Source organism: Haliotis cracherodii, unplaced genomic scaffold, assembly GCF_022045235.1.
Source record: "Haliotis cracherodii isolate W230 unplaced genomic scaffold, xgHalCrac1.p SCAF_34, whole genome shotgun sequence".
NCBI classification, from domain to species: domain Eukaryota; kingdom Metazoa; phylum Mollusca; class Gastropoda; order Lepetellida; family Haliotidae; genus Haliotis; species Haliotis cracherodii.
The window spans coordinates 1,409,903-1,437,406 of NW_027266291.1; the positions used below are offsets into that span (position 1 = coordinate 1,409,903).

Sequence of the window (27,504 nt, forward strand, 5' to 3'; positions counted from 1 at the left end):
CCAGTATAGACAAATTGCACAGTTAATGGTGAGGCTGAGTGTCACCAAGTGTGCATCACTGTAGCTAAAATAAGAAGAGGATGATGCCTGGAGACATGCAGGTCACCAGTAAATGATTGCTGCTGATTCTCTTTACATGGTATGTACAATAAAACTTTTGGCTATTGTGAGGCGAGTTGAGATATGTTAATTGTATTAGTAGTAAGTAGGGTAACATAGATAATGTCCACCAAGTGATGTATGTGTGTTGGAAACCATCTGGAAATCACAGACAGGAACACAGATTTAAACCAAGGGATAGGTTAAGGTAATATGGCTCATTCCCTCACCATACATAGTCTACAGGTAATTTATTACCCCCAAAGAATTACATTTGGTGAACTTGCTAATGTACTGATAACATCAGATGCATTTTGAATAAATGGTAACTGAGTTTACTTATGTTTTCAATCTTGACTAAAATCAAGGCCAACAAGTGAACACATTTCCAAATAAAAATGTCTACTGCAAACACAAAGTCAGGCAAATCGAATTGTAAATACAATGTGTTAGTTGCTGAAATCTAAAACAATGAGTGATCTACTAGTGAACTACCAGCATTTGGTTGAAAAAAAACAACAATGCTAGCTAAACTTGTAAGCAAGGCCAGGTTAGGTGAGGGTAGCGCACCCAGGAACGAAGGTTAATAAATCAGGCATGTAAAGCTATGGAAGCAGATGGTAAAGAGGACGTGCGTACTGTTTCCATTTTCATCAGGTAAAAGTAAGGCCTTGGCTCGTAACTTGGCGTATTGCACAGAAAATATCCTATGCATCATGAGTGCAGCCTCGTTGGCCTAATAAAAACAAGAAATTCATGCATAATCATTAACTCAGGTAACTCATCTTTAGGACTTCAGGACATTCTAACAATGGTTGTTGCACACCATTTCATTCTTTAAAGTATTTGCAGAATTTGCAAATATACATACTTTAGAGTTTTTGTCTTGTGCATCTATAACTTTTAACTCTAAACACATCAACTCTACAGTTTTTCAGAAGAACATCGATTTCCAAAAAGAATAATCTTCGGGTTTATGCATCTTTTTTCACATGCATCCAATGATGTCTAGGTTCTTAAGAATTTCCATTTTAACATTTATCAATACATTGACCAGTGCATATTTGCGCCATAACATTTCAGCTTATTTCTTCTCTGAGTATTATTTTATAAACATGAATCGATTTTTGGGAAATGTATGCAGCAAGGGGCAAAACTTACACAAAGGCTGCAAAATGTGAAAACAAAATGCCCCAAACAAAGACAAAAGCCACACAAGTATGTTTCTACAGACACAAAAGAGATGGATTATATTTTACACACACCAAAAGAAAATTCAAAGAAAGACACAAAATATGAAGCATAATCCTACTTGAAAACTACCAATAGATACAGAAAACATATTCAACAAAGGTCTGTTTGATGAGAATTCTATTGACGATAGTAATCTTCACATGATACTTTCAGTTGCAACAATAATGACATTGAAGAGACTTTCCATTTTAGAGTGTCTAGGAAAATTTCACCCAAAGAAAAGATGAACACTGATGTGTTTCTGTCATATGTTACTTGTATGTGATCATCTAAATTTTGTGAGACAAAAATTCCAACAAATTTCAAGAACATGAACAAATCTATATGAACAACAGCTCATGAATTATGTAGCTTACTGCAATGATCTACAATATTTTAATGCCTAAAAGCATACTAATTCATTCCATGCATTGCATGACCATGTAGAATGAAACAATGTACCGGTAAGAAATAATTCTTGGTGGTAACGTTTATCCTATTCATTTAGATGAGCTGTGCCATGTCTGTCTCTTGAAATTCAAGTGCCTTATTATACCCTAATTTCAAGCACTTTGGCAATCTCTATGAAACTTGTATCAGTATCTAGACATTAAATCATTATGCCCTGAACAATAGTGCCATATTTCTGACAAAAGTAACCAGAACAAATCAGTGTTGTTGCTATGGCTATTCAAAAGGGTATCAGTGAATTGTAAAATAAAACAAAATGTTGCCCTAAATTCTGCATCATTCGGAAAAGGGGTGAGTCTCCAAAATGTACTCCACACACATGTATTAACATGATGAGCAAAGCAATGCACACAGAAATGACATAGCAAATAAGTACACTGTTTGATGTTCAAGGACACCGTCACTTACCATGCTGGATTTGAATTTGTGCTGGATTACTTGTTTAGTTTTGGGATCTGAAAAATCAACCAACCATTATAAACAACGTCTACAATGTCTACAAATGGTAGAAAATGGAAAGCAATATGAAAATAGGAATTTACGAATATAAAAGATGAAAGAGAAGTTAAACATCCTGATGTACCAGAGAGTACATTATCCTGTCTGGGATTGACTGTTGATGGCTCTGTCAAACCTCAATGTAAATGCTAAAAATCAAGCACATTTCATTTAAGCAAACTAAAAAGGCATCCTAAGTGGTATGTAAAATAGTGTTAATATATGTTTTGTAAGTGTGGATTTGTAATAAAGTAGTACTCCATTATCACAAATATTGCTTGAGCTGGCAGGGTAATATTTACAAGACATGCGCACTGGAATGTAAACCTCTGATGATGGGGTTAAGTTGGGAGAAGAGGGAATTGTGTCATTTACAGCATGATGAGAATAATGTCAGAGAAATATAGCATATACTGCAAACCAAAACAGCACCTCCAAAAGCCATAAAAACTTAGTTTTATGAATGACCAATTATTGTCTTATGATATCCATAGATCTTTATCTAGAGAATTGACACAAAAATAACTGTAAAGTAAACCTTGATCTGTCTTCAACAGACATATGGGCTGAATAAAGGTACAAAGAATAGAAGAGATATGATTCCATTCAAAACATCATTATTGTCAAACAGTATAACTACATTATAAAATTGAATATTTGATGAGTTGAAACAATCTTTTCTTCCATATCCTTAAACCAGTGTTAAACAAGAAGGTAATACAAACATAAACACCTTCCTTAAGCTTTCTGTTTAAACCAGAGACCATTTAATGGGTCTATGTTTAAAAAATAGGGTTTGTAAGTACATGTACTTGCAAGAAATAGAACAAGACCCTTCCACCACAATTTCAAGAAGGCCCCAGAAATCACTGCATGCCACATTTATTTCCAGTATTATATCTTTACCTTCAGTTTCAAGAAATACATCTCCATAACAACCTGAAACAAGACATAAATGTCTTGCCGCGGACACACTTAATGTTGAAGCAAACTCAAATTCCAGTCTCATGTGTTGTCCCCCAAAACTTCTACCAGCCGAAACTTCCATTCTTCGTTGAAACAACAGAGGGAGTTTTCCTACTGCTGTATTAGAACAGGAGAAGCGGAGGAAACTCGCCTATTTATTAACAGTTAAATTTGATCAAACAGGTTTATGTGATTCTTCTTTGAGAGGCATTTAGAAGTGGGAACAGTGATGAGTTGATGTGTGTCTAGTAAAACCAAAACAAGGTTAAGGTTTTAAGATTATGAAAAATACAATGGGAAACAAGACAAAAAGTGAGCTCACTCATAACCCCCGACTTCCGACTCCAACATATTTCTAAGTTCAAAACATGAAAAATATATTTTCTCAGAAAATCCTCTTATTGAAATCAAACTTTGCACTGCACTACTCCTATTGGTATAAAAAAAAGAAGTTTTTAAGCTATAGGCTCCACAAATGTTGAAGTAAAAAAATTCTAAGTTTAAAACATGAAAAAATCATATTTATTATCAGAAAACACACATATCAAAATTAAACTTTGCACTGCATCGCTCTTATTATGATGGAAGCTGTTCCCTTAATTTTAAAGGAATTCGTGAAATAGTTTTCTTTTAAAAAAGCTGTATTTGTTTCGGGAAATTCAAATATTGAAAACAAATTTTGCACTGCACCTCTCCTACAGAAACAGGTACAGAAACTGTAACCCAAAATGGAAAAGAATCCATGAAGTAGTTTTTAAGTCGTAGGTTGCACAAATGTTGAAGAAAAAATATCAAAAACGGAATATCTAACATACATGTGAACATTTGCAGGAGGTTTGAAAAATATGCACACATAAACTTTTATTACAAATACTTTCATTATGGAATGCAGATCCAGATGCGAGAGAATAATGGTAAATGTATGTGCAAAACATAAATGGATCACTTATAATTGGAATTTCCTCAATAATATGTTAATCATTTTTAGTCAATGCAATCGAGAGATGAATTTCATAAACTTTATATATGTAAACATATATCTACAAAATCAAATACCTCACTTGGTCTGAAATACTTGTGTAGAATTGCAGAATTACTTGCTGTCTTTTACGTTAAAAACAATATCTGTATTACTAAACAAAGAAGTTTACATTTTCAGTGGAAGTTGTTTTTTAGAGATATTCAATCTAAAAACATTTGCCCTGAAAACTATGCTGTAACCCTATCTACAGTCAGCATCACATTACAGAACAAGTATTCCTTGACTTATAATTATACTGAGGTGGCACATTAGATGTTGTACTCTAAAAACATATCTGTCCAATATTTTACCTTGGAAATCCACAGCACTCTTGGAAGTCTTGTAAATGGCAGAACTTTGCATCTCCGATTTTTATGTGTTTTTCACTGCTATGTTTCTCAATGTCGGAAGTAGCTAGTGGCTGGTGTATGTGCAGCCCCATGAAGCGCCTCACAACAATTGACAAGTATGGCGAACCCTCTCCATTGTCGTTTGGCAGAGAACATGTCTGAGATGTAACACCTGTCATAATGGCTGTTCATTTGCATTATTTTTGCACAGGCAAAAGGGGAAAAGAAGTAAGTTTGTACCAGTGCTACTAGCTAGGACTCACTTGAATGACTCACTTACAATTTGCCTAACACAGTACATCTTTGAATAAGAAAGTTCAATTCCTATAGCAACCCAAATATGAAAGTCAGAGATGTGCCCCTCAGACACACCAGAAGCCTGATTGTGGACTTGAATCCCTGTTCACTGCAATTATTATGCTTTACGGTTTGTCAGCAGCAACCTCATATTTTATACTTTTCAGCAACATGAATTAGTAATAGTAGCTTTCAACAGTTATATATTTGGTACCAAAACAACATATAATATACAAGTAACATTGCATGAAAAGTTGTCATTTAAATATCTGGGAAATTTTTGTCAAAGTTTCTAAAATTTAGCATTACTTTGTCCGAAAAAATGAAATTTGATGATAAAAAAACCAAAGCAGATGACAATAAAACCGATCGCCCAAACGCATCACGGCAACGGCAACGGCCACAGCCCTATGAAAATCCACGAGATCAGATAACATTCATTCATTATTGAATTGCTACCACATGCCAAGATTGACAAGAAATCAGCAACACCAAGCCCTTGGACGATTGCAAGCTGGACAAACCGCCCGGCAAGTAGCTAATGCATTTCAAAGTCCAGGTAAGGTCCATATACAGGCTCCAGCAACGGTACCAGACCACCAAAACTACAGATGACCAACCACGTAGTGGAAGACCAAGGGTCACCACCCGATTCAGGATCGTCATATTGTGCGACAGCATCTTCAAGATGGCTTTGTTACTGCTTAGGAAACTACTTGACAGACCATGGGGACACACCGAAACACATAAGTGCGGACAACATGCGTCGACAATTGACGAACAGACACCTCCACTGTCACGGGCCACACCAAGGACCCATTCTGACACGTCATCGCAGGGACCGTTTTCAGTGGGCAACATAGCACCAGCATTGGCGCCAACAGCAGTGGAGAAGAGTCCTCTTCTCAGACGAGCGCTGTTAATGTATCTCAACAGCAGATGGCAGAGAGAGAGAGTCTGGTGACACTGTGGGGAATGTTATTCGGATGCTTGTGTTGTTGAGAGAGACTCGTGTTGTTGAGAGAGACTCGTGGGGTTGTCCGAGCATCATGGTGTGGGGTGGAATTGGTCGTTTAGAGGGTCGGCCCTGTGGTCTTCCAGAACATCGGTCCTGGGAGAGCAATGGTATCACAGCAGCTCGGTACAATGATCAAGTCTTGAGACCACTCACCCGTGCACACACTGCGAGACCAACAAGAGACTTCCTCCAGCAGAATGGCATCAGAACCATGAAGTGGCCTACCCTCAGTCCCGATTTAAATCCCATTGAGCACCTGTTGGACGAGATTCAAAGATGGCTAAATGAAGTCCGACCAAGGCCGACAACTGCAGCTGAATAGCGTCAGGCTTTCCTGAGAGTGGGGGCTCAAGTGCCTATGGCCTTCATCAACCACCTCATCCACTCCATGTATCAACATTGCATGGCAGTTATCAATGCACATGGCGGACACATGAGATACTGACTTGTGATGCCATTTTCTCAGAGGCTAGTGTTTTGTTTCACTTCAAGAACATTTGACACTTTAATTTCAACCTTGATGATCAGTTTTGCCAAGATTCATCTTTTATATATCACATGACTAACCACTAAGTCCGGGTAGTCCTTTATGTACCCGGGTCCAACTCAGTACCTACCCGTCTCAGCTCTTATACATAATATCTGATGAGACCCTCATTTCAACTTATTTTGATGTCAAACGTTTTTAAAATGTATTAATTCTATATCTAAAAATAAAAATATAACTCCTGAATAGCACAACACACAAGTTGTGTATACAAGGTTTCACAAGGACAAATTGTACAGTGAGTTAGTTACCCTGTCATTTAGCTGTAAAAATGCAAAAGTATATTTGGTTTTGTTTCACATTCCTGAATAGCAAAAGGTACCAGTTCAGAGCATGCCTGATGTGTGTAACATATTTATTAAAAAATATTGAACGGTTTAAGAGCTGTGCTCTGTAAACAAAGTCTACCTTTATTGTAACCCTAGTTAAAGGCAATAAATGATTTCAGGTGACAATGACTTTACATAGCCCCACTGTTGTGGTTGATACATTTTTTCTGTGCATATGTCATGTAAAAACAATTGTCAAAATCAATTCACAAAATCATGGTGAGAAAAGATACTTTACTATTTTATGAGGTCAATCATGCTGTTGATGGCACAAAAACTAAGTTTAATGAAACTAAGGAAGGTTACCGAAAATTAAGCCAAGTTTGATCAAACACATCAGACAATTGACCCTCAAAGCATGAGTCCAAGTCTGATACAAACTTGGTCATTTTTTTTCTGGTGACAAAACAGGTTTTTTCTTGGACAGACCACACCAAACTACGTATCAGCATAAACCTTTTCATATTGGTTTGTTTTTAATTTGGTTGAGAAAGGACATGAATATACAGGTCAGACTGTACCAAATGATGTTGGTTGCATTTCAAATGGTCTTTTTCAGTGGCTTAAAATTTGGCATTAAGACTGGTTTAACAAGAGTTTGCCACTAACGTGACTATATTCCCCGCCCCTGTTGCAGAATTTATGACATAATTAAATCTAAACAAACCCTAACCTTTTTTAAGCGAGGTGGAACTTGTCATGGAAATTGTAAAAAAAAGAAGAGTTTGGAACCTAAGTCTATCTTGCTGCCATGGAAACGTAAAAAAATAAAAAATTCTAAAATTTCTAAATAGCAAAAGGCACCAGTTTAGCATGTACCTGACAAACCTGCAAAGTTTCATGAAAAAATATTGAACGGTTTATGAGTTATGCTCCGGAAACGAACTCTACCCTCACAGAACCTAAGTCCATCTCCGCAAATGAAACATGACGTACGGATGTTGGGCGGGGGATAAAAATAGTTTTACAGTATGAATGATCTCAGGTAGTTAAGTAATGATTAACTGTTTATTAAATACACAAAATGTGTAAACTGTTTGAATAAAGAACTACAATAATCCCCATTTTCTAAAGCAAATATTTGAACCTCTTGTGACAATTTGATGTGTATGAAACTAAAATTGCATTTTGAGTGAAGTTCAGAGCATGGTCCAGATTCAAGTCATATCAAGGTCAAAATTAATAATACATCACACAACGTTAAACATAAGTGTTGAGCCCTACTACTAACTATACAGAGACCAAATTCCATGACATTTTGAAATAAAACAGCTCAGTAAGAAGTTTCTGCTTTAGTATGCTCGAAGTGCAAATGTGAAATCAAGGTTGAATTAAAAATACCCTATTCACTTGTTGGGGAAGTGTGCACTGTACACAATACAGTTGCGTGGAGTTAGATGTGCATTTTTCCCAATGCAAAGACATAACAGTGAGCATGTCTACAAATTCGTACTGAGGTATGCATGTTAATCCTGTTGTTACACTATTATGTTATAAAAAGTGTTCATTGCATATCTGGCCTTATGTTTGTTTTCTGTTTCATTAAATCTTATGCAAATATCTATACATTCAATATTCTTTACAAAAATTTCAGTAATCATGTTTGAACTGATCAGCAGATTGCACTAATTGTTGTTGGACACTTAAATATCAACATGTTGTTTTTGCGATTGACTTTTTCTGGCTTATTAAGGAGACAAATTACACATTATCATAACATCTGCATATAAAACAATGCCAACCTTGTGTAACAGGAAATACAAAAAGGCATAGAAATCATTATGTCTGTTGATGTTTTATCACAAAATTAACATTTTTATTGACTTTGTTATCTCTTGTTCATCCCCCTGAGCTAGTTTTTGACTGCTCACAATATGCGAATATTTTCCCAGAGACTTGTACCCAAGAATGGGGTAAGGGGTGCACTTATACTCAAGTGTGCATTATACACCAAAATATATGGCATTCCAAAAAAAAAATGTTGAATCCAACTACAAACTAACTACTGGTATTGCAGGCTAAGTTGAATCAATTTAAAAAACGCATTTGAGACAAGTAGGTGGTGCACAGAATTTGGGAAAACATTTGGTTGGTCACAGGTAGAGATTGTGTACGCATGTTGTGCTCAGGCACGTCATGACGTATAACTGACTTTGAACCTGTGGACACAGATGTTGCTCATAAGACTATTAAGAGGTTGGTGTGACAAGTTGATACAAGTATTCTTAAAGAGTTGTTTGATAAAAATTAATTACAAACAAATGAACATGGCCAAATCATACATTTTCAGGCTCGAGAATTGGCCTATGTCATAAATTACATGGAGAAAGAATGTACAAATATATCTCAAGCATCATGTAAAAAGCTTGTATTGCAACTGAACTGAATTTGCCCAAGTAAGTCACGATATCGTCCAGTGATCAAATCCCAATTCACAGTCATCAGGTACCTCACATCAGAACTTATTATTATGTGCAACTGAACTCGCCACTAGAACTCGCTAGCCGAAACAGAACACGCACATATCCATCACTGCGGACCACCTGCTGCCCCTTCCTTCACAATGGTACACACCAATGGGAGGAACTCATACAGTCATACAGGGTTAATTGTCAGGTCTCAACTCAACTTATCCTGGTTTACCAGTACACATGTTGTTAATATCTTCAATATGGCAGCTGTGGCAAGTTGGCAACGATATGGAAAGTTTGATATTCATCTTCTAAACAAATAAGTGTGTTATCACTGGTGGGAAGAAGCATGTTAAGCTTCAGATTCACTGGTCCTGAGGTTACCGGGGAGAAGATGTTTACAATGCATGACAATGGTCACACAAGCAATGCCTTTTGTGAGAACTTATATGCTCCAATGCAAAAGTTATTGTGAGGTGGTCTTTTTTTCACTTACAAACCTTATATGCATTTTTGGATTTGAACAAGTGAGAAGATTTATGAAAAAAGCTTGAAGAAATGTAACTAACCAAATGTTGCTGATACTGCATGTTCTTTTTGCAAGAAATAACATTTTCTAAATATTCAGAAGAAATTGCTTGAAATACATAAGATATCCAATCTTATATCTTATATCACTGCCAAACTAAGCAATCTTTGGAAGTGCAGATTACTCCTAGGTTTCAACATGCCAAAGTGAAAATGACAGAGGGCAGGCCACAGGAATGTACCCCAAAGCTTGACCCCACATGTCAAATCAATATTCACTGGAACACCATGTGGCACTTATGGCAACGTTATTAACAGGACAAAAATGTCACATAATGTCACTGTACTGGCTGCCCCCAGTGACAAGCCCCCGTTGGGACATATGGATTCGAATCATGGTTCGACACAGGTTCCAGATGGCAGCTCTGGCAACAGTGGCCAATCCTGATGACAGAACATAAATGTTGACATCACCAATGAAGCAGACAGCAAATCAGTGGAGAAAGTACCTCTTCAAAAATGATCCCTGTATGTCATTGATCCGATGACAAGACACATGTCTACACACATTGAGCTGAACTTTAAGTTATGTCAACTGTTATCCGTCGTTTTGGAGGTGGTGGCATTATGATCTAGGGTGGTATAAGGGCTACTGGAAAGACTTGCATGATTTCGATTGTATGAAATAGAATGATGCAAGATGAGATTTTGCAAACATATGTTTTACAATTTTTGCTGCAGAAAGGCCTGGAGTGACACTCCAGCACGATAACGTCAGACCATGTTGGTGGAGTTGTGCTGTAGAACAAAGGTAATGTGCTACCCTGGTGTGACAAGGTTCCATATTGAGGACATCCCTTGTATATGAATTGCTAATGTATAGTAAATGTTAAAATCCAACAGGTTTAAGTGCCAACTAATAAACCACATGTGCCTTTATGGTACATAAAACATCTTTATAAAGTGCAAACATAGCATGTTATCATGATGGTCTTACGTTTATAGCCAAAATGCTAAAACGTGTTGTGGGTGCTTAGCGATCGTGTTGGGAGTAGGGGCTTAATTCCTTTGTTTTCGAGAGATTAGTTTAATAAACTGGAGAAGCCTGTGAGTAAGTGATGGTCATTCAATGTGTTCACAGTATGATAGTTTATTTAATTCAATTGGATTAACATACAATAGTGGTGTAAAGGGGGTTATAAAAGTTGGTATATTTTTACTGACTGACATTTTCATCATGAGTTTGAAACGAAAACGCCATGCTTACGATGCTGAATTCAAACTGCGAGTCTTCGCTCTAGCTGATATATTTTCTCACGGGTTCATAATTCTATAAACACCGATTCACAAAATGGCGCTTGTTGTTGATGGCAACATATAACGATCATTATGAGATTAATAAAACCCACGAGAAACAGCTTCCCACATTATGAAAGTGGATGACTGGTTTGTTAAATCTTTATTAGAAATGATAATGACTTTTTCAATATAATTAAAACGTTTTTCATCTTATATTTTTGAATATCTGCGAGTACCGGCACATGTCTTGCAGTCCGACTTCGCAGTGTTTTTTGCCTTTCAATTCCTGGTTCGGCTTATCTGCGGGTCATATCATTTTCTCTCGTATTTCAATGGTCAAGTTAGCACCTCGGCTTATCTACAGGGTCGGCTTATCCGCGGTCATATACGGTAAGCTTCTTAAAAAGCACAATAAATAGCCTTGACTAACCGCTTGGAAGAGATAACCTGGGCAGAAGTTGCCTATTCAGATGTCCACAGTTTGTCGCTCCACTTGTATATCATCTGAAGGCTATATATATTCTGGGAGAAAATCCTGAACTTTGCCTGTTAGACATACTCATGCTGAGTCCAACTTTTCATTGTTTATTTGAAGTCTTTATGCTTTAGCTTGTCTAGAGTTAATAAATCCTCAAACTATAAGTTGGTTTATCATTGTCATGGCCAAAATGCAATCTGTCTGTATTTATTTATTTATTTAGTTATTTATTTATCAAATTTGTGTGTGTGTTCACACCCTTTTTATAATACCTTGGACAATTGTTAGTAGGCTCTTCTGTGCGTGAGGTGTTACTCTAATGAAGGTGATGCAGGCGTCAGTTAAGCACCATGGCCTGCAGAGTCTCCTGATCTGTCATCAATCGAACGTGTTCTATGAAATGAAGCGACATTTACAACATCATCTAAATCCTCTACCAACAATGCAGTAGTTCTGTCTTTTCCTTCCTCATATATGGTGCCATTCCCTTAGCTTTTAGGCCTACATCTATGCACAAGATGGACACATTCAATGCAGACTGTGAACTTGCCTCTAAGCCCACTAGACTCATTTGCATGTCACGAGCACTCTCCATATGGGCTGTCTGATACTGTACATTCAGGGATCATTCTTTACCAGTGACATAATTCTTTCTACCGTAGTAACATGTGATGACAGATTTGTATTGTTCTTTGTATGTCACAATTACTTATGCCTTTGAGAATAAAGTACAACCACTAACTGCACATATACTATGAATGGGATCTGAACCATTTGAACAAATCCTGGTGTCATCATTGGTGGGAATGCCCAAAACTGCCTACTGGCTAAGCAGAGACACAAGGCCACGTAACTCACCTACTTTTTCTGGACAATTGGCAAAAGTAAGTCTTAAAGGTTTATAAAAGAAAAAAAGAAAAAACATGCACAAACAAAAGTTTTCATAAATAAACTGCATGGATATTTCATAATGATACAAGAAGAAATGGCTGAATAATGGGTAAAAATGACAATATGTCACATGTCAGGCAGAACAGTATTCACTCAGAATTCTGTGAGCATACTTATAGAATAGTGCCACGGGACTGTCACTCACTTAAATATGCAGTCAACAGTATAAATGTCAGGTAAGACAGACACTTTAAAAATGTTGCTGTCAGCATGGATATCTAAAGAATTTCTGCATAAATATTGAGGACTAAAAACTAACAATTAAATCTTATGACTTGAACAAAATGTGATGTCATCATAAAAAACACACATACATGTCAAAGTTCAGCTACCTCAGATAAATATGCCTTTGACAAAATTTAAGAGCATGGTCAAAATTTAAAATATTGCACAAACAAAACAACCCGGACAATATGTGACTGAACAAATACCGAATTTCTGAATAATAGTTTTTTCAGTAAAGCTGACACTTCAATTCAGACCTCTTGAACAATGGGAATGTCATCATTGGGTGAAACATGAATGTGAAATTTCAGCTTCATCGATCTTGTGGTTTCTGATGAGATGATGCTCACACAGTGAGGAAGTGCATTTTGAGAGAACTTAGGAACACTGTCAAAGAGAACAGGAAAAGACATATGCCAGATCATACCTGTTTTAACAGTGACTTTCCTGACAAATATAATGCCACGGCACCGTAGTTCACCTTCATATTTAGCTAGGCTGGTTTGTTTGTTTTGTTGTTTAACACCGCACTCAGCAATATTCCAGCTATATGACGGCAGTCTGTAAATAATCGAGTCTGGACCAGACAATACAGTGATTAATATCATGAACATCGACCAAGTCAGCGAGCCTGACCACCCGATCCCATTAGTCGCCTTTTACGACAAGCATAGTCGCCTTTTACAGCAAGCTTGGGTTGCTGAAGATTTATTCTACCCCGGATCTTCACGGGTCTATTAAGCTAGGGAAGTTGTTACTGATTAAATGAAATTATCTTTTAGTTCTATCTGACATACAGTTTTGAGTGCTTTTTGAAAGGCTTTTCAACTGAGGTCTCTTTTTGGAAAAAGTAATTTATGAACAGTACTTATTGATGGTGTAGCACTGCATCAATGTTGATTATTGATATTTCAAGTTCTGAACTATTGCCACTGGGCCATGGACAATTACAATGCAATGATAACTTTACCAATATTTACACCCTTAATGATCACCACATTTCAGCTTCATCCATTCAGTCATTTCAGAAGAGAAGTTCACAGTCCAGAACATAGTTTGAGAGAATTTAAGGGCATTGTCAATGAGCAAATAACAACTTTAAGTATAGTTTATTCAAAATATCTGAAAATATAGAACACATATACACCAGGAAAAGTTGGCCATGAGGTTTGAAAACTTGTGAGCTGGACTCAAATCTATGGCATAAAAAAATCAGAATATATGCTCTTTTCTGAAAGAGTAATTCTTTGTTGACCAATAACGATAGCAATCATGACATGACAGACAAACAGTTCAGGTGAGCTATAACAGTCTTGTCTTGATAATATTAAAAACCAATATTTCAAAGTTTTCTGTATTAAACTCTAAAAATGGATTTCTCCATGAAGCGGCTCCATCATACCTACCCGGTAATCCATTGTTTAGATTTGACAATGTTGATATTTATGTCATATACTCATATACTAGGTTACATAATAGCTAAGTTAACCATGCAAATCTCAAAGTGAAGGGTTTGATATTTGTCTTCATGTAAGCATGACTGATGTCCATTTACCATGGTGATAATTCTTCACAAGAGTCACAAAGAAATAAACAGTCTTAAGTACCAAGTGTCTTGCTGAATAATTGACAATAGACTGAAGACAAAACAAGGACAACACAAAGACACTGACAACACACATCACTGCAGGCTCTCATCTGCCTTGTTTCTCTCAGGCAAGAAAAGTAGCAAAATATTCAATACCTTTGGGACAATTGTGAAGAAAAAACACTATCAATATGAATAAAACATCTTTAATATTGTATCAAACCAATATTCCAAATCGACAGAATAAGAACAAGATAAATGACACAAAGGAAAATAAAGGGCATTCAAAACCAAATTACCAAGCATGCAAGATAGAGAAGGATATATATAAATAGAAGTTGATTATAAAACATGAAATGTAGAAATCGAAGAAAGTGTGTTGGAACTGGTTTGATCTCTTACCAAATTCTTCTAGCACAAAAATGCCTCCCTTCTGTGTGAAGCATTTCCTGATACGAGTTAGCTCAATAAAGAACTGAAATATAAATGTGGATGAGCAACTTAACATCAAATAAACAGTGGACTACTAGAGTGAGAGAGAAGACAACAAAGGCTGTGGATGAGACGGTCTGTTGTATAGTTGGTGATGAGAAATAAAACACAAAGATAACAGAGATCACTGCCTTCCTAGCACACAAGATGCATGACACAGTCCAGACTCGTAACATACCATCGCACAAGTCACACAAACACAGCTTGGAAAAGGATCTCATATTACTGATTTGTTGATGCAGATACTCATTTTATATCAGAAGTGGAACATCATACATAATTTGAAGTTTTAACAGATGTATTTGATAGAAACACATCATGTTTCTTGTACATGATGGACTGAACTCAAGGCAGCCACTGACAAAAAGAAGCATGATCTGCATAAAAAAAACAGTGAGTCCTTTTCCAAATATTTCACCTTTTGTTAACACACATCAGTCAATGACTACAACACTATGCAGGAATTAGCTGCAATGTTTCCACAATGAAATTAACTGAACAAGTTACACATTGTTATTGGCTTCTATGCTGTAAGTACAGGCCTGGTAACTTCAGTGGTATTAGTAAAATGTTCATATGTAATTCCATTGTGATAAACACATGTAAAGCAGACTAAATAGCAATAGATGTGGGGGGAAAAGGGTGCAAAAGATGAAAACAAAAACTCAAAAGTGTAGAGAAGAACAAAGGAACTTGAGAGATGGCCGCTAACTGCATTGACACTAGGACAGCATATTTCTAGTGGACCACAAAGTCTTTTACCTCAATCTCCTGAAATCACCCAGAGGAAAGCAGTTGTAAGAAGAAAAGAAAATACAAGCTGTTAGAGGCAATTGAGAGCCACCACCTGGTTGGTGAGAAAGCCATAGAACTCCAACGGTACATATGCCACCATTCAATGTTTGCATGAAGCACTCAATACTCAGGTCGAACTTTCCAGAGACCTAGCACAAAGATGAACAGATTTACATCTTGGGCCATACAGATGCTACAAACACTGGGTGAGCTACAGCCTGCTGGGGTACAATACAGGCATTACACTGGGGAACACGATGTCACTAATGGATGGAGGGACACAGCTCTAACTTAACGGTTTTCACTGTTGTAATGCACCAGGCTGTATGACCTCTTTCAACATAAATGCATTAAACTTGAGTGTGGATGAATTCTAATTTGTTCAAAGTTGTGAAACCCAAAGCTGTAGGTCTCTGCAAAGTATGCCTGATCAATGCTGATATGTCTTCAGGACGTGGTGGGACCATCTCAAAAGTTCTGATAGAAGCACAGAGGTCATGTCAACAGCAGTACTGGGGAATTAGCAGGTATAAAATGTTGAAAAAAGATATCAAAACATGGCTGCAAACATATGCATTCCTTCAGCACTGAGAGAGAAAACAAAGGTTAAGTTGTGCACAGCAGCTATAATAATACCCATCTACAGTTGGCTTAGGGAGATACGGAAAGTCACAATCAGATTCAAGTCTTATTTCAGTGGGGCCATATACTGCCTCCCTTTTTTCAATGGTGTCTACCATTTAGCTTCAATAACTAACTGTGTCTAGTTTTTCTCAGTGTTCAAAGAATGGAAACGGATGTGGTCAGAGAACCAAAATGGAACCTATAGAAATCCTAGATAAAGAAAAATTATGCCATGGATTCATAGACTATTTGTTATTAGCAGTTCTGAATCTTTAGAAATTTACTGTCTCAATATTGACAACTTCAAATTTGGACAAATGTTGTGTTAAGGTTCCATATTATGCAAATATGAAACATGTTTGTGTGACATACTGTTGAACATCATACAAAAGACCCATATACTTCTATCAGTTATCGAGGTCTCTGAAACAAACACTGGTAAAGTATTAAGTATTTTTTTCTGTTAATAAGACACTGTTAAAGGTCTTAATGACCAAAAGTCTACACACTATAACTAGAAATGGAACTTTGTTAACTACCTATTGCTATATTGACATATATAAATATTTCAAGTAAATATCACTGTCTCACATAAGTTCATTTCAAATATACGAAGCAAGTTCAGGATTTGATTCTTGCTAATTTCTTAACTATTGTCAACACATATTAACAAATGAGTGTATATGGAAACTGTCTTGTCTCTATAGTGATCTGCTTCTAATATCTACCATATTGTTTCTTAGCAAGAAATGCTGCACACATACACAGACTAAATGCTTGACAGCTTTTCCACTTTACATTTGGTTGTACATGAGTGTTTCCCTTGTGTTATGGAGGGTTGGGCACACATTTTGTGAACTCCATGCTAATCTGGGAAAGCCATATGAATGATGTAAAGCGTGCACCCTTGTCTTCTTATACGAGTGCACTGGTATCTGTCAAGTCTGTTTACATAAACATTAAACACAATACTTGCAAATACAATCTATGTTCTCTAACTGCAATTTTAAGTAAAATTAAACACAGCTAGAAGATTGTTTTTACAGAATGTAAGTGATACTATTGTCTACAAGCTCATATCAGTGTGAACTACAAGAAGTTGACAAGTTATGTACACAGCACCTTAACAAGAAACGTTTTCCTTAGAAGAAATATACTGCACTCACAAATGTGTTGTGTATAATTGTCAATGTTTTCTCTTTAACTGTTCATTGTAATCACATTGCTCAAGCTTGCCATATTGGGATGTGGGCATGCATGCATACACCTAGTCTACTGGAGATGTGCAACATGAACTTCTTCTAGCAATCATGCACTACCTTCGCTAACTACAGCCTATATAACTCGCCATTCTAAGCTGGGGATAAGCAAGCAGAATGGAAAGTTTGTGGATTGTCTCCCTTTGGAAGCATTAAAGCTCTGCCTTTTGTTTCAGAAAACCTCAAAATGTACTTAAATAAAATCCAAACTTGTTTTCGCAAAAAAAAACTCTTTTCTTTTAGTGAATGAGAAATAAAAGGAGAAAATCCAGGGACAAAAGACAATCCACAAGGATGTCAAGTTGATTTTGGATGTGCTCTGATGCTTTAACTAATATAATCTAAACTTTTGTTCTCACAAGTTACACAATCTGTAACTTGAGAATGACAACATAAGAGCACATCCACCAACCCACTAATATATACAAGCTGCAGGCATCATTTCAGTAAAATGAAAAATGTGAATCCTGACAAAGCACAAAAATGCACAATTCATGCACAGAAATGGACTTTTTAATTAACTTCTTCAATGATATTAATAATATACAAATATATAATACATTTGTAAAATTAAAACATATCAAGGTACATACATTTTGAAGTTATCCTCCATATACTTCATATACAATTGATTTGATGATCATTGGTAGATTTCAATAAAAGGAAGTACAAGACCTGCAGCTTGCACAAAGATCAAAATCAAGTTGACCACTGACCACTCTGGCACTTTGCTCCCTACGTTCAATCCAACTTTATCAAATCGACCTTATTTCACGTCTTTTGGTATCAAGACAAACATAGAATCCATAGACATATTCTTGTCTAAAAAAATAACAAAAACAGCCCGAAAACAGTTAACGCAGTTACTTAATTATTGAGTGAAATTGACACATTATAAGTAAATGCTGAGAGGGCATTTTGCTACTGTACAGTGAGTGTATCTATCATGGTGTTTAGATTAGCATGTGTGTCTTACTTTGCTGTTGGCAAGAAGCAGGCCTATTCCCTCCATGCAGACTTGCAGGAGGCCTCCCTGACCTGACCGGAGATCCTGCACTGGAAATTCCCCACCTAGCTCAGGACCTGCAGCGTACCAGTCATCTCAGCATTAACCTTACCAACTCTCACAACTACACCACTCTTCTCTCTTTAACATCATTAGTGGTTCAACATCATTCAAATAAATCAAAAAGGAAAACATAAGAAATCTTATTTTCACTACAAATAAAAAGGTAAATATATATATATGTTCAAACTTTGATGGATGCAAAGGTTTATAGATCATAAACACACAGTAAATGCAACTATTGATCTGTACATTCAGTGTTAGTCATAAGTACACAAATGTTGGATGAAGCTAGAATGTGACTATATGTTCTGTGTAATGACCATTAGTGTGGCATTCCTGGAGTGACAACAGCTAGGAGTACATGCATGCTGTCACTCAACAAAGATAGGCCCAGGCAAAAGGATGAGCTATACCTGGCAGCTTCCCAGTGTTGCGGGTTGCAGCCTTCTCCATTGATTCCTTCACGCAGAAGTACAGCTCTCGGCACTAAACACAACAAAACATAGGCATATTTCATCTCCACCAGGTTATTGCCAAGGGATATTCATATCGATAATCAGAGCTGTCAATTACTACAGCCACTTGATCATCATATATACATCACATAGCTGTGGTAACCATACCTCTGTTCAGCTCCATATTTTAATACTGACTTGATGCTTCACAGAGTTAAATGCAATTCCATACTGTTTTCCTAATAGATTCCTGATTTGGAACCTACCGCACTACCAAACACTGCTATAATGTACATGTATTGTAAGCTCTCAAAAACTGCAACAAGATTCACTTTCTAAAACACTTGCCTTCAAGTATCTTCTACTTGGGGGGTGGGGGTGGAGGGGTGTCCTTGGACTTTATTGATCAATTGTCCCTGAAAATTCTTGAAAAACATAATTATGCTTCAGACTGTTGAAAAAAAAGAACTGCCTGCCACAAAAAGTGTGGTTTGATGCCGCTTTTAGCAATATTCCTGCAGGGCAGGGGACATCAGATATGGGCTTCACACATTGTACCAATGTCAGGAATTGTACCCGGGTCTTTGGCATGACGAGCAAACGCTTTAACCACTAGGCTACTAAATCACCCCTGCATGATCTAAAATGTAAGTACTTGAAGGCCAGTGTCTGAGGAAGTGAATCATGTTGCATTTATTGTAAGGTCACAATGCATGCACTTTGGTAAAGCATATAAATGCGATGCATTTTTGGATAGGGGAACTAAAAGGAAATATCAAAATTGTTTTATGGGAGCAGAGCAAAGATACAGCTGGTCACAAAATATATTTGGTGTGGAAAAATGCATGCCTACTACAACCTCAGGCCAGATTACAGTAAAGTATTAAAGGGCAAGTTCACACGGAAATGAACCTTTTTTTCTTTTACTTTTTCCACATTAAAAGTGTTAACATAGAAGTGTCATAGACAAAAATATAAAAACATCATATTTAATTAACATATTTTTTGCACTAAAACGATTTATATTTTTCACATTTTCCAAGTGTTCTATTTCCATAACAAAAACACCATGGCTTATGTCCCTTGCAATATGACGTCATTGGTGCCAATTGATAAACATTATGACGTCATCATGCTTTGTTAGAGCCGCTTCACGTGGTGTAGGTACAGTTTTGTGATTCTAGCATCTCAGATGCCAGCCAGAATTGTGTTATGCTGAGTCACCACTGCGCCGGAGTGTGTCGTAGACCATGTTGTTTTACCGCAAACTGGTCCTTGATATCTTTTGCGTTGAGAATAGACAGGGACCCAGTTGAATTGGCACCAATTACGTCATAATCTAAGGGGGATAACTCAGGCCTATTTCGCTCGTAAAACGAAGGCCTCATAACGGTATATCACTTTCACACTATTGTGAGCTTCCTACTTTCACTGTGAAAAAAATGAGTGTATATTTTCAAACACAGATACTAACTAATTCTAAAATTGCGTTTTGTTTAGAAAAAGAAAGAAAGTGATTTTTGCGTGTACACTTCCCCTTTAAGGAAGAACCCTACAGGTGTTTCCACTGTTATGACATTACTTCAAATTTAATGCCATTACTTTTGTCTGGGAAACACATGTCTAATGCAAGACATCATCAAAACTAAGAGTTCCATCTTTGTAGCTGAATCAAGGAGAAAGTTATACACACTTCCGGTGGTGTCTTCCCATGATGACAACTGTTTCAATACACAAAACTTCATGGTTTAGTGACTGCGCATTACAACCCATCAGCCCAATATATATCGGTGAAGTTCGATATGGAGATGGTGTAGATAAAATGGGGAAAAGAAAAAAATGATTCCTCGTAGTATTCATTTGATCTATTCATTTACTTATTCATTTATTCACCCATTTTAAGTGTCATTGTGTGCGCCTCTCTGGGAGTACAAACTCTGCACTTGAGAGTAGCTCCGACTTTATGCTAAAACGTAACACACTGCATAGAGTTATCACATCAAATCTGAGCTCAACTGTAAGGAGTGAATGTTTACAACTAACCTCATGCAGCCCTTTCCACAAGAGCAACCATAATTAATATATGGAAAAAACTGTCTGTGTATCAGGGGGTTTACAAAACAGTCAGAGACATTATCATGATCTAATGAATGTAATGAGGTTCTGTGTAATATGTCTTTACTGTACATACCTTTTTGGTATAGAATTGGTTGAGCTGTACTTTGTCTGCTTGTTTGCGCCACAGACAGAGAACCTTTGTCTTGGGGCAGTACGTCATGTTGACAAGCTTCTCAAACCACCATCTGTCATGTATTGTGCCTGTCACACTGCGCAACAGCAGGCAGTCATCACATACCTGCAATATTGTTCAATGTGCACTAAACTTTGAAGAAATACCATTCATACCAATGCACTAATCCATTTGCACTAATCCTTTAGAATAGTGACATGTCATATCAACCTTGGTCAGGCGGTTACATTTTTACTAAAGCAAACTGTACATGTAAATAATATTTAGCTAGAAATGCAAACAAATTCATCAAATTCAATTACAAAATACTCAAGTTACAGTGTACATCAGTTTTTTTATGCCTAGTTCATACTGAGTGACCTTGACCTTCAATGTCATCCAAAAGGCTACTCATGGCTACACAGGTGGTACATCAGGTAGGAAGTCTAAAACAACTGTCATATGCATTTGGTTGAGAAAGCCAATTTAGGTGGTGGTGGCAGAAGTTGAGGCCACTGAACTGAAAACTGGAGTTTCCTTCCACCTTTTAGTGCTCTTTGCTTAATAGTAAAAAGTTTCTTTCAACTTCAACACTGTCTTTCAAACAACAAAAGACTATCTGGATAGCAGAGATGGCAGCAAATTTGATAGTTTCCTTATGTTTTTGACAAAGATCAGGGCTTGGTTAAGCCTCTTCAAACTGTTAAGATGACTCTCTTGCTGTGCTACAGGGAGTCATAGGTCTTTGGTAGGCAGTCAATTCTACACAATATTTATTAAAAAATAAATTTTGTAATAAATATATTTTTTAATCTTTAAATACTACATGTATCTTCCTGCTTGGAATCATCTTTTAGGCATTTATCTATGATCTACAATATGAAGTTTCCAGGCCAAAATGATATCTTACGATTTGTTTAAAAGGGCATTGGTTGACCTTGAACTTCATTGTCATTCAGTCGTAGATGAGAATATTTCTAACAGTTATTCTAAGCGTGTTGTTGAGAAAGACAATTGTGGCGGTGGTGGAGCTCAAATCTGAAAACATTGTAAGCAGGGGGCTGTTCAACAAGAAAGCAGGAGCAACTACCTCCATGAATAACATGTCACCACTGTTGTCAGTACCCCAGTGAACAGTGAAAGACTGTTTCTGCATCTGCCGACTGCCAAGAGGACGCAGGTCAATATCATTACCATGCTGAAAAAGAAGAAAGAGGAAGAAAGTTACAAACCAAGTAAACTCCAGATATTTCTTTATATTTGTATACTTATCATACAAATAACTGCTTAATGCATTTTCTGCTTACCTTTCAACAAAAGTGCAGCTGTGATTGATCCTGCTGAAGAAAGAAAAGTGTTGCTCCAGCCCGAAGAAGGACTCTCCTAATCACTAGCTGCCACGTCATACCAGAAGTGGTAGACGGTGTCACATGCAAAATGTCTGAAAATATTGTGTGGAGGCAGGTCTGGAACGGCTGGGCCCTTAGATATAGTTATGCAAGATAAGTATTCAAATATAAAAAATATCTAGATTTTACAAAAATATTTAACTTATCCTGCATTACTCCTTAATGCATCTGTATTCGACGGAATGGAGGCGGGATACCTCCAATAAGGTATCTCAAAAAGACCCTCCCAACTAAAAGTCGTGCCAGCCACACGGAGTAATTCTTCTGCACAGATCACGAACTGATCAGCCAAGCCTGTCCATGGAAATGTAACGAGTGCATCCTGATAAACAAACAGTAAAAGACAATTGCGTGTGATAGGGTAAGAAACTGAGTTAGCAAGCCATGATAGCTTAGACGCACTAACCCTGCTAAACAAGCGAGTAGGGTAAGGCTGGCTCTGGACATGATTCATTTTTTTTATGGCGTCATGGATTGATCCCTTGCTGTGCTACAACCAGCAGTCTTAAACTATAAATACCCTTTACACTTCTTAAGATACCGTATTCAACGTAATAAGCGCCCAGGGTGCTCTCAAAATTAGAAATAGGGGGCTATCATTAGAATACTATTTTGGTTGAAAGATCAATTTTGTGGTTGATGCTGACAGCCTGAAATGTTTAATTACGACAGATATATTTTTCCAGAATTTAAAAGCCCATAATTAAGGGTGCATATAACACACGAGTGCGTATTATACACACATAAATAAGTCTTGTGTACATTGATCAATCAGAAGGGGTGCTAATTGGGATTGTTCACTAGTCGATATATTAGCAAATATCGCCGTGGGCGCTTATTAGAGCGGGGTGATTATTACGTCAAATACGGTATGTCCAGGTATGGTGGCTGGCGAAGACCGAGTCCAACCTCCAAAACCATCCTTCCATGATGGCTCTAACTGAAAAATTACCGTGTTGAGCCATCGTTGAGGCAACCGGTTGCAACCATAATCATAGTGCCAAGACAAAAATTGTTTTCTTGGTGAGGTTGTAAAACTAATGTTGTGTGGAGAGGGTCGATCGGAGTTTGATGCAAACACCAAAGTACCACATGTCTGGCAACGAATTCCGAGAACCAGGTATGTGATGGACCAGGTAGCAGAGACCTAGTCGATCCAACACCTGCAGAGATGCATCTATGAATAGGTGTGACGCTGGGGACAGCTCTGTTAAGGAGATACCTTAAACACTCGACTCTACCATCAACCAATTGAGGTGAGTCCTGAGATGGGCGGGTAGAGTGAAGGATATGGACGGGTCCTGCCGTCTAATGTGAGGAACAAGGAACTGTTGGACAGAGCTCCAGATAAGCTTTCGGTTTTGTGGGTATTTTACCCATGCATTTCAAAATCATTGGGTATCAGAAATTCTATCTGGGTATTCAAATTTCTGTTACCAACTAGTTTTTACACATGTGGGTATTTAAGTTAAATATTTAAAAACACTATTCATCTAGTCCCTGCAAACTGGTGTCGTGTGGGTTCGAGAGCTTTATAGAACTCAAAAATACCACGATACTTCCACAAGAAGGTGTGATGGCAAATGATCATGATGTAACTGTCATCGTTGGATTTGACAAGGTTGACGGAATGCCCGTTTATAATTTCAAAATAAGTTGCTGATTTGCTAATCGAATACACAGGGTTACTTCACAATATTTTGATAATACGCACAAGTTTTATTTTTGTAGCGTATCTGTAATGTTCGTTGCGCATTTGATACGCTTGGATTTTGTTTTACTGCGTATTTCTGCATTTCTGATGCGTATTTTACGCAGATTCGCAGCTTAACTGGAGCTCTGGTTGGATGTGCGAAATTGCAACTGACCCCAGATTGTCAAGTCCTGAGCTGACGTTAGCAGTCCCGGAAGCACTAGTCATTGGTGAAGTGTGATGGGTTTCTTCAGATCGGGGTACAGATGGCATAAGATTTTTATCCATCAGTCCCTTGGCACTGATAACTTAGGTATAGATCTGTCTGAAATAGAACACTGATGAATTGGAGTCAGAAGGATGGGATTCGTTGACTATACAACCCAGTTGATAAAGCAGGTGAAGTCACTGAAACGGTTTTTGATTGCCACTACTGGATGATTCAGTATGTAGTCGCCTATGTACAGATGTACTGCTATTGGCTTCATAAGGCGGGTAAAAAGCTGCGGGGCCACTCAAATGCCAAATGGTAGGACTGCCCACTGGAGGTGGACACCATGGAACCCAAACCTGAGGAACCGCCGGTCGCTGGGTGGACAGGCACATGCAGGTAAGCATCGTGCAGGTTGAGGCTGATCAGCGAGTTGTAAGCATTGATGCTGGCCCTGAGCCAGGGTATGAGATGGGAGAAAATGGGAGAGTAGAACCCCGGTGTTAGAGCTGGGGTCTGAACATCTTCCTGAGGCAAGTGAGTAACTGACTATAAAAGTCCAGTTTCCACCCTTGCTGAACTAGGCTGGTATTATGGAGTTACATTTTGGCTGGACTAACGAGTCTATGCATAGTCCAATCAAAATCGCGCACCGAAATCGAAATTCGGTTCGTAAAATGTCATGCAGATTTCGGTCGACTGAAGGATTTGCAAAGCATGTGCACCACTAACTCGTTGTCAACAGATATTTTCTAAATCTTTTCATGTTTTTAATCAAGGTGCTCACGTGATTTGATGCACTTCACGATGTAAGACTTGTTTTATCACAAGATAGATCTTGATTATCGATCAGCACGTCTTGACTGGGCGCCACTGTTTTGTTTGAAACAAATGCAAGTGATATGAGAGGTTGAATCTGATTGGTCAATAGGAGAGGCATAAAAAGGACATAACTCGTAATAGCCACTGGTGGCGCTACGGTCGAACCCAGGAATTTCAGTCTAGTTCGGCAAGGGTGGAAACTGGACTTTTAAAGTCAGTTAACTCTCTTGCCTCGGGAAGATGGGGTCTGAACAACCTTTATGGATCTTTTATCCAACAAGGTCTGTTTGTTGGTCCCCAACAATTGATGTTGTTTTCTTGGGTAAAGTCACAGCTCCGGTACCAGCCACTGTCCTCAAGCTGAGGCGATACCCGTACCTTATGATGTTGAGAGAGTAGGTGTCTGCCACTCACATGTGGAAATTATAACATAAGATACACCAAAGAAATAATTGTTGCACAGAACATGGACATATGTATAACAATACACGCTATCTGTCTTTCAATTGTAATTGTGCCACACACCATCATCAAGGACTTTCAACAGAGTGAATGAGGATGCATCTCTTTTTGTCAGACAATCTGCGAGCTGTTGCTTACTCCCAGACCATAGGATGTGTTTGATTTGTTTCTGTTCAATGAGTTCTTTAAAACTACAGTGGTCCCTCGCTACAACGCTACCAATGGGGTCCAAATAATTGGTGGGCGTTATAGACGATGAGCCGTTTAACCAAGGCAGAGGCGGGGGAGCGCGCTCTGCCAATCTCACGAACTTTGCCTTGTCTCACATTGCAATGATACAAGTTGTTTACGATTCATAGTGTAAAAATATATATCCATTATGTTTTCACCGTTTGTTATTATTTACAAGCCTTAACTGTCACATTCAATGTGAAGGTAGTCTACTTACATGAAAATATCGATCGATAATGGTAGTAACAGACGCTATGAGTGAAGAGCCATTCACAATTCATTACACAAGTACAGAATGTTTCAGTGGCATTGATTGGTCATGTTGCTTAAAATACAGAAACCGAGAGTTTTGACCAGCACTAGAATTTATTACATGTGCGCATTCATACACATTCATACAAATATAGATACACATTCAAGCCAGATTAATTGGTTTGATACGGTTACTTGATCCGAATCAAAAGGAATGACCGTCGTGTTGTGACAGCAACTATATGTGCGTTGACAGTGTTGCCTCAAATTGGATTGCCCACTGATTAAGAATATAAACTTCGCTTGTGGTTCTCTTTCATTGCATGCATGCGCTTCTAAGATCAAAGGATGTATAGCGTGAAAAATTTAACTAGTAGAACAATCGTATTTCCGGGACTTGCTGTGGATGTTTTTAAACAGATTATTAGAACTCCATTCAGCGATAACGGTTGATTATGCAATGAGAAGCGTTATGTGCAAATGAACAACGAACAACAATACAATCATGTCTGTGTAAAACTCTCAGTATTAAAAGTGTACATAAATTTTGGGAGTCTTGCGTTACCGCTCGTAGTAACTGAGGTAGCGCTTTATCGAAGAGCAAAATAGCGAGGGATCGCTGCACTAATCTCCATTCTAAGCTTTTTATCATTCACAAACTTTGTGGATTTCACAGCATCGAAAAGTGAATGACAATCTGTTACACAGGTGCTTGGCAGTTCATCTGGTTGTGCATGCCCTGTTGTCAACTCAGAATACAATGTAGCAAGAAATATACAACTGTCAATGCCATCAGCCATGGCCAATGTTTCCCCTGCTAAGATACTTCTCACTACACGTCGAACACACCTTCATTGCCAACTAAGGGATGAGAAAAAAACTTTTCTCCAACAAGCAATATGGTAAGGTAAGTTGAACACAACTAGTTCCAGGGTATTCTCATCAACCAGGAATTGGAATCGAGGGGTAGCCTTTTCAGACTTCAGATTCTTGACAACCTTATTGGCCTCGATATCTTGCACAGTAGCCTTCTTTATGAAGGCTGCCAAACTGCTGGTGTCAAACATGATGTCTGGTCCACTCTGTCTACCAAACCGAAGTATCTGTCCCACTTTTGATCGATAAACATTAAGTTCTGTTACTGTCATAGGGGAATCTCGTTGAAATGCTCTTTCTTTGTCAAGAGAGATC

General features: G+C 37.7%; 1 protein-coding gene across 6 annotated transcripts in view; it reads right to left on the reverse strand.

The window, feature by feature from the left end:
* The window catches only part of LOC139477709 (MAP kinase-activating death domain protein-like), a 218,740-nt gene that overhangs the window by 17,398 nt on the left and 173,838 nt on the right, over positions 1-27,504 (reverse strand). For 4 of the 6 annotated variants that reach the window (XM_071260101.1, XM_071260098.1, XM_071260102.1 and 1 more), the window contains 7 exons: positions 22,324-22,431; positions 21,195-21,359; positions 18,962-19,034; positions 18,456-18,562; positions 14,712-14,784; positions 2,212-2,258; positions 69-835 (listed from right to left, as the gene is read on the reverse strand). In XM_071260101.1, coding sequence (XP_071116202.1) covers positions 683-835; positions 2,212-2,258; positions 14,712-14,784; positions 18,456-18,562; positions 18,962-19,034; positions 21,195-21,359; positions 22,324-22,431 — 726 coding nt within the window. In that variant the 3' untranslated portion in view covers positions 69-682. Of the gene's footprint in view, positions 1-68; positions 836-2,211; positions 2,259-14,711; positions 14,785-18,455; positions 18,563-18,961; positions 19,035-21,194; positions 21,360-22,323; positions 22,432-27,504 lie in introns of those variants that run through there. The other 2 variants (XM_071260099.1, XM_071260100.1) reach the window with 2 other exon arrangements.